The following is an 11986-nucleotide window of genomic DNA, read 5'->3' on the forward strand; positions in this document are numbered from 1 at the left end:
AAGCCACTTTCTCCACAAAATACGGAGTACCTAAGGCAAGATGTACCGATTAGCGATTAGCGATAAGCGATAAGCGATAAGAGATGGCTATGACACGTGACAGAGCTGCGGCAACCCTAAGCCCTACCCTCGCTACGCACTCCCGCAACGGCCAACCAAAAACTGGCAGACTCCATCGCGATTCCCATCCGCACCGGCGCACGTCGACTCGACAACCTCTCAGCAGCAACACCGTCGTCGCCAACCGCAGTCCATAACCGTCGTGATGGCTCAGGAACGCTCCGGAATCGTGGTCGGCCTCAACAAGGGTCACGTACGTTGTCCCCTGTTCTTTTGATCTCCTGCAACAACGATTTGATCCGGTCGAGTGTGGTGGAAAAAAATGTCGAGGGTGGGAAAATACACACGGGAAGGAGGATTTTCCTATGCCAAGGGCAGGGTGAATTATTGTCGAAACCAGAGATGTCACCATGCTTTCAGGAAGGCTATCTGGAGATTCATGGAATTGAGGAAGGGAATAAGGGACTTTTTTTTTGAGGGAGAAAGGAACTCGAACTTGACCGACTTGGCTGGATCAAATCGCGCTCCACTTCCGCTACCTTCCTTGACGACTTTGCAAGGAAAATTCGGCCATGGAGAAATACGGACACAGTTACTGACCTGATGCTTCGGCCATACAGAAGACCACCCCTCTTAACACCCCCAAGACCCGGGTCAGCCGTACCAAGGGCCAGTCTTCCCGCCGTACCGCTTTCGTTCGTGAGATCGCCCGCGAGGTTGTCGGTCTTGCCCCCTATGAGCGCCGCATCATCGAACTCCTGAGAAACACTCAGGACAAGCGCGCTCGTAAGCTCGCCAAGAAGAGGGTACGTCTTTGCATGATGAAATCTTTGATGGGTGAAGGGAAGGGAAAAAGGGTTCGCGGGCAGCTCGTTTTGTTTCGGTTTTGCGCCAATCCGTATTCGTTGGTCATCCTCGACAATCATTTACTGGGTATCGGAGAATGGCAATTCTCTTGAACTTCAACTCGGATTGCATCGACTTCGCACCGACATCTCAACATCATATTCCATGATCTTCACCTCTGCCAGCTCGACTGCAACAAACGACCACGTCGACCCTGCACGAACAATCGAACCGATGGGATGAACCTGAACCGGAACAAACGAGCCAGCTCTCCGAACTCTTTCCCCCAACCGTTCCCCTTCCCGTATCTCCTCCATCCCGCAGATTTAACTAACAACAATCTCCTCCAATTTAGCTCGGTACCTTCGGCCGTGGCAAGAGAAAGGTTGAGGACATGCAGCGGGTCATCGCCGAGGCCCGTCGTGTTGGTGCTCACTAAACGTCTTCTTTTTCTCTCTCTCCATTTTCCTACCCAAAAACCACCAACTGTGTTTCTCTCTCCCGATTAGCCAAGAATGAGATAACGAGAACAAAAAAATCATTCTTCTCTTTTATTTGTCATCAGAGTGGAAGGATACAACAATAATGGAATATGAAGAAAAGAAGAGGACTAGTCAGTGACGAGGAGAAAACCACCACGCACGTCGCCCCATCCCAAAGAATTAAATAAAATACCCTTTCTCGGCCTACCTACTTTTCTTCGTGCACTGTAGATTTGGCTGTGTCTTCTGCTATTGCTTGTAGAGGTTGAGTGATTGTGATGATGAATCTGGACGGTGGACGGGCGATTGATTGGCCTTTTTCTGTGTCAACAATGGGTGGATGGTGGTCTAGGCCTACGTAGGCTCTGGAATTCTGGTGTCCCTTGCAGTGATTATGGATTGGATGGTGAGTTGGTTCAGGTGGAGAAGGAGCCCGTGGCTCCCTCTGGTGTTTGCTATCTCTGGTCCCATTGATCCCATGCGGAGAAAGCATGCCTACACATCACGGGGAGTGATAACGGATGAGCTACTGCTTCTAGAAACGGTAGCGTTACCCACAGGTTCATGTAACTTGGACCACGCCAACTATGAAAGATCTCGACGTCGTACCCTCGCTACTACCACTCGGAACTAGATGACCATGTCAGTATCATACGATCATGTGAAGCATTTCATTCATTATCTATGTTCGATTTCTACAAGACGTTCCCACCCATCTCCCTATTTCTTGCCTGGCAACTTCAACCACTTGGGTATTCCGCCGGGCTTCCGCTTTTCGCCCGTCTTGGTCTCACTACTGCCCGTGGTCCCCAATGTCCGACCACGCGCGTCCTCGGCGGTCTCCATGACCTCTGGGGGCTGCTCCACCTTGATCTCCTGGGCCCGGGTCCGTAACTCCGGCTTCAGGAGCTCGCGGCTCGCGTGAGCCGCCTGGGAAGCACTCTCGTCCCAGCTGAAGTTGACCAGCACCCGGCCCGCCAGCCCCAGGTCTCGGATTAGATGCGTTTGGTCCGAATCGGGGATCACCTCCTGGATCTTTCGACCGCTGCCGCCGCCGCCCCCTCGCGAACCCGCGGGGAGATAGGTGATGACGAACTTCTCAGCGCTGGCAAATGGCGCGGCCAGGCAGTTGCGCACGAAGTCGTACAGCGTTCGTCCCGTGTCCTCCCGGCCGAATCTGGCCACGACCTGGCTTTGGTCGGGGAGGCGGACCTTTACCTCGACATCGGCGATGGCGGCCCGTTTTTCCTCCTCGGCGGCTGCTTTGGCGGCGATCTCGGCGTCCGTGGGGAGTCGCTGGGGTCGTGAGGCGGCGTTGAGGCGGCGTTGGTGGGCTTGTGCGTGGTCCAGAGATGGGATGTAATCGGCTTCGTTGTAGGTGGTTTGCGCGGACTGAGGCGTGTCGCCGGATGGAGGGGAGAAGACGGTCACGGGACGCGAGAAACCAGCGGGGACTTCTGACGGATCTGAGGCTGGTATGGTGGGTTGAGGAGTCGGGGCAGTAGGTTGTTCTGGTGCTGGTTCTGCCGCTGATGTAGAGGCGGGTGTGGACTCGGGCTCGGGACCCCGCTGTTCAGCGATGCCATTCTCCAGCGATGTTTTTGCAGATGCGGGCGCTTCCTCTTGCTTTGGGGTTGGGTCCTCGTAGGTCTGGAAGTATTCCTGGATTTTGGTCATCGCTTCCTCCAATGGCTCTTCCGTCCGCCGGAAGCTGAGCCTTAGTAACACGTTGCCGCTGTTGAAACCAAGTTGTGCTAGTGACTTTTGGAAATCTGCAAAAGATGACAGCTCCCGCTGAAGGACCTGAACCACCGGAGTCTCGTAATATAGTCTACCTGCGCCCTCGTTGCCACTTGGTACACCGCGACCCGTCAGGTTGCGGGTCGAAGTGCCGCCCGCAACGCCCGCCTCGAATTTGCGCAAGATGAACCAGATTGTTGTCGTGCTGGGAAACTTGTCCATGAGCCGCCCGTTGGGGGCTCCCCGTGCTTCTGATTCGGGGAGTTGTAACGCGACTGTGACGACCGAGGGGGAGCGAGACGACTGGACCAGCTCCAACTTAGCACCGGAGGCAAGTCCGGACAGTCGAAAGACGAGCGACATGTCGAGCTCTTTGCCTTTGTATCTTGACAAAGACGGTGTTAGTTGAGTGCACACTGCTTTATAGGTTCGATACTATGGCGGGGTTGTGTTATGGGCGGGAGTCTTACTTCAGCCCATGTTGACTGGGATCTACACCAAGCTTGGTGCAGGCCTCTTGCAGTATGTCAGTCAGATGCTTGCCCGGGGTGGTCTTGACAGTAGCCCTTCGAGCTGTCGAGTCCAGGACCACGACATGCGAGCTCATGATGCGAGGCTGCGGGGTGTGGCAGTCGAGGTAATCAAGTAGAAAAAGAACAGCAGGTCTGCTGAAAGAGCTGGATAGAAGCTCAACGGTGCTTGTTTGATGTATGTCAGTCAGTTTTTCAACCGAAGACAGATATGCGTCAACAAAATATACAAGAGAAAGGAAGGTTGAAGGCTGACAAACCGAAGTTGAGATAACTAGAGTGTAGGCAGCGGGCGCAAGCGTCATCGGAAGAAGCTCGGCGGCTCCACGCGTTGCTGGCAGAGCTTCAGTTCAACTCCGTCCATCTCCATCCATCCTCCGCCCATCCATTCGCCCTCCCAACCATCCTCTTCCCCTTCATCTCTGCTTCACTGTTACTCCTCATTCTCTCTACCCCTACCTTCTCTACTACAGTTCATCCCTCTACAGATCTCTGTATAGCCTGAATCCACTCACAATTTCCCCCCAATCATGGTAAGTTGGCCCTGCGTGACCTCAAGGGTCTGAGCTGAGCAAGCATGCTGACCGAACCGTTTTGACCAGAGTTCTCCCTTCGATATCAGTGCGTACCCTCGATAATCTCCATTTCGATAATCTGTACATTGACTGACCCCCCGCTGCGCAGATGGCGGTGCCTGCGTCGCCATGGTGGGCAAGGACTGCGTTGCCATCGCCTGCGATCTCCGCCTGGGCATGCAGGCCTTGACCGTCTCCAACAACTTCCCCAAGATCTTCAACTACGGCCCTTCGACCTTCCTCGGCTTGACGGGTCTGGCGACCGATGTGGCGACCGTGTCCGACCTTTTCCGCTTCAAAGTGAACATGTACCGTCTTCGCGAGGAGCGAAACATCGCGCCCCAGACCCTGGCCAACCTGGTCAGCTCGTCGTTGTACGAGAAGCGTTTCGGTCCTTTCTTCGTCAGCCCCGTCATTGCCGGTATCAACAGCACAACGGGCAAGCCCTTCATCTGCGGCTTCGACAGCATTGGGTGTATCGATTTCGCCAAGGACTTCATTGTGAGCGGAACCGCAAGTGATCAACTGTTCGGTACTTGCGAGGGTCTGTGGGAGCCGGACTTGGTATGTTTCTTCTTGTTCCTCGGTTGGGGAATCATATCGGATCAGTTGCTAATTGGGATTGATTGCCCTTGACAGGCTCCGGAGGACCTGTTCGAGACCATCTCCCAAGCCCTTCTCAGTGCGGTCGACCGTGACGCTCTTTCCGGTTGGGGTGCCCAGGTTTACATAATAGAGAAAGATAAGGTTACCAAGAGACTATTGAAGGGAAGGCAGGATTAGACGAGATAATTACTTGGATCATGAATTTGTGTTATTTTCCCCCCTTGCGGCAGTTATGCTCATTGTTCTGCTCTCTAATATGACGCTTCCATCCATCCTCCCTCCCCATCTAGGTGCCATCAATATTGCCGAGGCAAGGCTGAGAGTGTGTGGGAATCCAGGCAATGACACGCATATCCTAGGTGCTTGCGGTCTAGCCGCGATCAACTCATCTTGCAGAAATTGCGCTACATGGTATAGTACCAGAAGATAGGCGTGTGATTCGAGCAACTCCCGATTCTGGTGCGTCGGTACTCACTCCCGAGGTCAGCCACTGCTCCATGAATCCTTGGTTCGACTGTTGATGGGCGAACTGTAAGCTTCTACCCTGTTACCAACGACGAGTTGCACGGCTCCGACCTCCTACCTTGGACAGCTTAGGGTCACGTTGTCACCGGCTGGGACTGTAGGTGTGGAACGTAAAGTATGCATGTGTTCCCGTCTTTCCGGGAAGGAGACGAAGTAGATCAGGGTCTGTTGACAAGACGGAGGAGAACTGTGAGTCCCGCGCCGGTCAGGTCCCTTGAGGCCAACAGCACCTCGACGAGAATTGGGGCCTTGTATACGGCGATTAATAGTAGTGGTCCCTTTACAACTACAGACCGTAGTTTAGTCCCAGAGAAACTGTAACCTTAAGGAGACAAGAATAGCCGGCCCTGGCTTTAACTATAAATAAGAGTAAGAGGAACTCGAGTACAGGTTGTATACTGATATAGTTTAAGGATATTAATCAGTATAGTCTAATCAAGGCAAGAGAGGATGTTTGATATAACAAGAATCAGTCTATATAACTTATAATTAGTTAACATAGGGAAAGAAGTCTGGGGGTTGCTACTTTTTCTTAGTACAAATTGATTTAGATATTTATAACCGACCTGTTGAGGTATACTGCGACTTGCCTCTACTCGGCCTTTAGCTGATATATGCGTGTATGGATGATCAATCAATCAACTAATCAATCAACGGAGGCGAGCTGGCTTGCGGTATGCTGATCTCGGCTGACATGCGCCTGAAGACTGCACCGATATTTACGTGATAGATGAGTTCGTAGAGGTATAGCCAGTGCTTCGAGCATGGTCTGGTGTATCGTTACAACATCAAGACCTGGGAAGATTTCAGCAGGCTAACGACTGAAGGACGGGACGATGATGGGCTCAGCGTGCAAAATACAGGAATCAATCGACAAGGCCATGCTTGATGTTTATGCTTCGAGGAAGAGAAAGGTGGAACATGAGTGGTGTAAAAGCGAGATCTATCACATAGTTCAAAGGAAGCGGACTGCCTAAGTCCCTTGTCAACCTAGGCCCCCTAATTATTTCTTACCCCCCTCCAACTAGCTACAGCATACCAGCATTCGCAATCCGCAGTCCTCAAGCTGGTCAGACCCATGCAAAGTGCGGAAGTACACCATGATTCTCAGCGGACTCGAAGTCGTCACCCGCCAGTTGGTGCGCAACCTACGACATGTTCCCCAGCAACGACAACCCTGCGGAGTCGACCTTACTCTACGCCAGGTCTTCAAATGGACCTCCGCGGCAGCCATTGACTTCGACAATACCAAGCGTCAAGCAGCCCAAACGTCTCGCCTGCCCTTCGACACCACCAGCCACGCGATCACACTACAGCCAGGCGCCTACTTAGTCGACTTCAACGAAACCGTCCACGTCCCGCGGAATTGCATGGGAAGCGTATTTCCCCGATCGTCGCTCTGGCGGTCTGGCGTGGGGATCGCGGCCGGCGTGGTCGACGCTGGATATGAGGGTGCGATGGGGGCTTTACTGGAGGTGAAGAACCCCCATGGAGTGGTGCTTTACCGAAATGCCAAGCTCGCCCAGATTGTCTTCGAGGAGCTGGGGGAAACGGTCGAGGGGTATCAGGGGATCTACCAGTCTTCGACGAGCAGCGTGGGGCGCGATGGGACAAAAGGCTGAGTGAAGATGAAAGGAACAAACAAAGTGCCGGACGAGGTCGGATGATTCGTTGATTCGGGAATCATAGAGTCAGGTGCGCGGTGACTCAAGTTTTGAGATCTTTGTGTTCTTCGTGATCTATGCATATCCCACACAAAGGGAACAGAGATAAGAGTCAATGACTCCTCGTGGCAGATCAATTTTAGTTTTGGTTTCTGCTTCGTCCGGTTGTTCCGAGTTGCAGATGATGGCTGCGGTATTACAGGAGGGAGGAATACGCCGCACGATGTGGCTGAAGAGAGAGAGAGAGATTCGATCAGGTTGTTTGGTTGCCGGTCGAGGAAAGAGTCAATCAAGTCTGGGCCGGGACAAGCGGCAGATGGTCGGTCGGTCCATGGATTGATGCCCCGGAGACATCAAGTGACGGTCTTCCTGGGTCCATCGTATAGTTTCTCATCCATGGTCACCTTCCAGTAAACAAGAGTACAGTACCTGCTCTCATGTATCTGTCGATTGGTTTCGGGGAGACATTTGTGAAGATATCTATCAATTGACATGAAGACGATGAAAAGCAGAAGCAAAAGAAGGGGGGAAGTTTCAGCCTCCCCGCGTCTAGACCCGGCGATCGGCCCAAACTGGCCCCATCGATTTCTCAGTCACTTTCTTTTCCCCTCTTCCCAATGCCGCCCATGCCAACTCCTCCAACTATCCTTGAACCTCCTCCTCCTCTCCTCATCAATCTTCCTGCCGCTGCGTTTGCTATTGTACTAACCGGCTTAGCACCATGAACTACATCTAAACTACTTCAAGTAGTCCTTTGTGTCTCTTTCCAATCTGATAATATTTGCTTTCCCCACCCTGTTCTGGACCTCCTCTTGCTTGTCCCCTAAACTTCCTTCCCCCGAGTTTCCCTGTCCCCGTGCCATAATCTCTCGCATGCTGGCCTTCTCTCGCCCTTCCTGCGCTGCACCTCAACCGCGGATTATTCGTGTCAATGACCGATCTTGGCTTTCATCAATTGAACATCCTGTCAGCAGATTCCTGGAATATCCAATCTTTCATAACAGTTAGAATCACCAACGCTGGTTCGGCACTTTAAACCTAGACATCCGCCAATTCCCCTACAGAAACTTCAGAGTCAAAACACGGAAGAAAAAAACAAGGAAAACTTCAACGTTTCCAGAACAATCAGAAAAACAAGAACCTCGATTGCTCTCAATAATAGCCCGGCATCTAACCGATAAATATTTCCTCTTAGCAGCCTTGTTGCAGAAATTTCTATTGCCAACAGCTGCCTGCTCTTCGCCCAATTTTCCCTTCCACCGCCGCGCGGTGTCGCTCAGCGTGGGCTTCGACTTGACCAGCTTAAGTGATGTACGTTTTGATCGGTTTTGGCATGGGCTTGCTCGAGATGTGCTCCGCGGAGAACACCTGGTCGAAAGCACCTGTGTTTGCTCGTGATGCCCGCTTGCTAACATTTTCCCGACAACCCCAGACTGAACGCCATGCGCTGTGTCCCTTCCATAGAATCCGGTCGTAATTCGCTGATCTTTCATCAATCTCCTTCGGTTTCCTGGCGCCCTCCTATATTATAATCTGCCCGGACCCGAAATCTCGTTCGCGGTGGAATCTGTTTTGGACACATCAACTATTCCATCCATACAGGGCGATCAACCCCCTCGGGACACCATGCCCGACTCAGCGGACCCCGAATGGTCAACCTCATTCGCATCTGGTCCTACCATGTCCTTGCTCCCGACTCAGTGCCTTCCCGGTGATGTGCCTGCAACTACCTTTCTTGACGACGATGCGCAGGCCGATTCGTCCGGTCGCCGGTACATCGGTGGACCCCAGAGTTTCGCAATCGATAGGCTGGTGAAGCTAAAGCAAGAACTTCGTCCCTTGGATTCGGAAAAATTCTGGCATCAATTAATGGAGCAAATCAGTCTTATATGCAAGGCTCAATATGTATTCGTCGCTCGCAGGGCTCGGGACGATGAATCCTTGAATGAGATAGAAGGCCACAAAACGATGTTGTTTGGTACAGCCTTCTATTATAACGATGGACACCGCACAGCAGGCATGCACAGACGCAGGTACTTCGCTGGCGGAAACCCTCTCTCGCACATGGACCGTGAGAAGCCATGTCTAATCCCTGAGAAATTAGGATCCTTCATTTCTTTTGACCGGGATCAGCTTCCATTTGCCGCCGAGGGATACCTGGCTGTACCGCTCTTCTCAGGAACAAAGTGTCTGGCCTTTTTTGGACTCATGTGGTCGGAACCGGGCTTGCAAAAGCGTAATCTTTCGTGGTCGCTTCTCGAGATGATCTTGTATTCTCTTGAAGACTTGGTTGTTCAGCGGATTTGCGACGACGTGGACCCTACGGTTACTGTGAACTCCGGTCAAGAGAGCACCAACTCTTCTGGAGGCAAGACATGCGTTGTCGGAGATGTGAACATCGGGGTTGTCCATGGATCTGCAGACTTCTCATCGCAGCCACTGAAGCCCTACGCGAGGAGCTTGTCCCACGAGCTTCGGACACCGATGCAGGGCGTGGTCGGGATGCTGGACGTCATGCATGCTACGGTACGCGAAGCCATCCAAGACAAGCCATCGCCGAAGGCTGGATTTGTCTTTCGCACCCTTAAGGAGAGTATTGAAATGGTCCAAGGTCAGTCTCAGATTCCCATCGCCTATGTGACTTTCATGCTGATTTCCAATATTTTGGGCGGTACAGATAGTGCACGCAGAGCCGTCGAGGCGGCGGACAATGTTGTTCATGCCTACGACATGAACATGCAGGTCCCCAAGACCCCCCAGTGTGAAAGGGACGATTTTTTCAGTGGTCCGTCGCAGAGCCCGGTTGGTGCGAGCGAGGGTCGACCGACCATTTTCGGGGAAAGGAGCAACATCACAGTCAATCCGTACAAGCGACGACGCAGTAACCCTCCGGACTGGAATGCTGGTCAGCCTCCAAAGTCAAAAGCGCCGCGGGTCTCCGCTCCCAGAGGCCTTTCGCCTCGCAGCGAAGAGGTCAAAAATGCGGTTCATGAAAGTGAAAAACTGCTTAAGGCTACTCCTGCTCACGAGATTGAAGCAGTAATGGCGAACGTGGTTGATCCCCGTCCGTCTCTAGCTGTTCGGCGTTCGGCACCGCACTTGCTACTCGAAGGCATCAATGTCAATCAGCAAGTTCCAGCTCTGAGAATGACGAAACTCCGTGATCTACTCCGCCTAGTCATCAACGAGTCCTTGCATGTGGGTGGTCGACCCGACTTCGCTGTGAGTAACGCGACAGAGCAAGGAGAGCGGATTGAAGTCCGCTCGCGGTCATCCAATGGTGAGGTCTTTTCGAAGACAATCGACTGGTCTGTCGATCCGGCCCTTCCAGAGACTCTATTCGTGGATGACCGAGACCTGGCCAAGTTGATATCTTGTGTGTTTCTCAATGCTGTCAAGTTCACCAACAGCGGTATGATCACAGTGACTGCCACGGTTGGCCGCAAGGCGAACGATGTCTTGATAAGCATCAAGGACACCGGGCCAGGTATCCCGGATGACTTCTTACCTAAACTTTTCAGGCCATTCGCCCGTGAAGACACATCCACTACCCGCAGTAAAGATGGGCTTGGCTTGGGTCTTCTTGTAGCCAAGGGATTGTCTAGGAAAATGGGTGGTGATCTCATTTGTGTCCGCTCCTCGACATCGGGGCCTGATCGTGGCTCGGAGTTTGAGATTAGAATCCCCGCCAATCAGCCTGAGCCTTCAACGGACCGACCTTTGCTGCCTCCAAAACTTCTTACACCTCCTCAGCTCACTGAGATGATGCGGCTGAGCAATGCAAACAATATCACGCCAGACTTTTCCTCATTGTTGCCTACCCCGCGGACACCTGGCTCACAGGTCCAGCAGCCATCTCCGTTTCTGACTGATGAGCCACCGTCGCTGGCTACAACGCCTGCGCCCCCGCCTCCCAGGAGCACACCACCACAGCGCCACATCAACGGTGATACTCACGACAGCCGTCTCGGGGAGAAGCATCCCTTGACGTTTCTGGTGGCAGAGGATAACAAGATCAATCGGCGAGTCTTAGTGCACATGTTGAAGCGACTTGGCTACAGAGACATATATGAGGCTTGTAACGGCAAGGAAGCCGTCCGCATCATGCAAGATGTTCTTGAGGCACAGCGTCCCGGCCAACAAAGCCCGAGTGAGGGTTCAAAGCTAGTGAATGAGTCCGACGGCTTCACGGTTCCCAAACCACCCAGTCAGACCAAGACACGAAAAGTAGTGGACGTGGTACTTATGGATCTCTGGATGCCAGAGATGGATGGCTACGAGGCCACATCCAAGATTCTACGGATGGTTGAAGAACACCGGAGCAAGCTTGCCTCCGATACTCCGACTGACCAGCACCTTACCGACACACAACCTCCCACAGTCCTGGCTGTCAGTGCCGATGTCACAGACGAGGCTCTAAACCGTGCCACGAAGGTTGGCATGAAGGGTTACATGACCAAGCCGTACAAGCTCTCGGACTTGGAACGGCTGATCCTGGGCTTTTGCAGCAACAATACCGCACGGCCGCACGATGATTCGATGAATGCATGAACTCGTCCATTTTCTGTTTTTTTCTTGGAACTCTTGTTATTTTCTGTTTCTCGCTTGATACCTCACCGTTGACCTTCCTTTCGACTCTTTTGCTACCGCCCCCTCGGGCCAGACTAGTATTGTCTTCTTTCGTGGACTCCTTTTTCTCCACGTGGTGTTTCTATAGATAATTTTTCCGTTGCTGATGTTTGAATGAGCGACCTTGTGCACCCTTAATGATCTATGACCAGGGGCAAAAACGGAGAGCTAAATAAACGAGAGCTCGATGGACTTGGAATATAACAAATCCAATTCGATGATGATTCTTATTGACATGGGTTGAATTCAATGCTACTGCATTGATAGTTTCGATAGTAAATAGGCGGTGGTAAATATTCCATTCGTACTGTTGTGTGCTGAATGGGCAG

General features: G+C 52.4%; 5 protein-coding genes across 5 annotated transcripts; 4 read left to right on the plus strand and 1 right to left on the minus strand.

The window, feature by feature from the left end:
* The first annotated feature begins 201 nt into the window (after positions 1-201).
* On the plus strand, positions 202-1591 carry BO66DRAFT_341131 (60S ribosomal protein eL36). Its single transcript, XM_025644430.1, has 3 exons — positions 202-313; positions 681-866; positions 1262-1591. The coding sequence occupies exons 1-3, from the start codon at positions 266-268 to the stop codon at positions 1343-1345; spliced, it is 318 nt and encodes a 105-aa protein (XP_025508111.1). The 5' UTR covers positions 202-265; the 3' UTR covers positions 1346-1591.
* Positions 1592-2056: 465 nt separating this feature from the next.
* BO66DRAFT_388339 (putative UBX domain protein) lies at positions 2057-3899 on the minus strand. The gene is made up of 2 exons (XM_025646534.1): positions 3599-3899; positions 2057-3513 (listed from the first exon to the last, which is right to left on the minus strand). The coding sequence occupies exons 1-2, from the start codon at positions 3733-3735 to the stop codon at positions 2109-2111; spliced, it is 1542 nt and encodes a 513-aa protein (XP_025508112.1). The 5' UTR covers positions 3736-3899; the 3' UTR covers positions 2057-2108.
* Positions 3900-4051: 152 nt separating this feature from the next.
* On the plus strand, positions 4052-5244 carry pup3 (proteasome core particle subunit beta 3). The gene is made up of 4 exons (XM_025646535.1): positions 4052-4191; positions 4261-4279; positions 4343-4797; positions 4873-5244. Exons 1-4 carry the CDS (start codon positions 4189-4191, stop codon positions 5014-5016), a joined length of 621 nt encoding a protein of 206 aa, XP_025508113.1. The 5' UTR covers positions 4052-4188; the 3' UTR covers positions 5017-5244.
* Positions 5245-6220: 976 nt separating this feature from the next.
* On the plus strand, positions 6221-7253 carry BO66DRAFT_145846 (putative dUTPase). The gene has a single exon (XM_025642105.1). The coding sequence runs from the start codon at positions 6465-6467 to the stop codon at positions 6984-6986; it is 522 nt and encodes a 173-aa protein (XP_025508114.1). The 5' UTR covers positions 6221-6464; the 3' UTR covers positions 6987-7253.
* Positions 7254-8654: 1401 nt separating this feature from the next.
* Positions 8655-11579, plus strand: BO66DRAFT_313447 (sensor histidine kinase/response regulator; the record flags this gene model as incomplete). The annotated part of the gene is made up of 2 exons (XM_025643388.1): positions 8655-9639; positions 9706-11579. 2 exons carry the CDS (start codon positions 8655-8657, stop codon positions 11577-11579), a joined length of 2859 nt encoding a protein of 952 aa, XP_025508115.1.
* Positions 11580-11986: the final 407 nt, after the last annotated feature.

The sequence above is a fragment of the Aspergillus aculeatinus genome, assembly GCF_003184765.1.
Source record: "Aspergillus aculeatinus CBS 121060 unplaced genomic scaffold BO66scaffold_4, whole genome shotgun sequence".
NCBI classification, from domain to species: Eukaryota; Fungi; Ascomycota; class Eurotiomycetes; order Eurotiales; family Aspergillaceae; genus Aspergillus; species Aspergillus aculeatinus.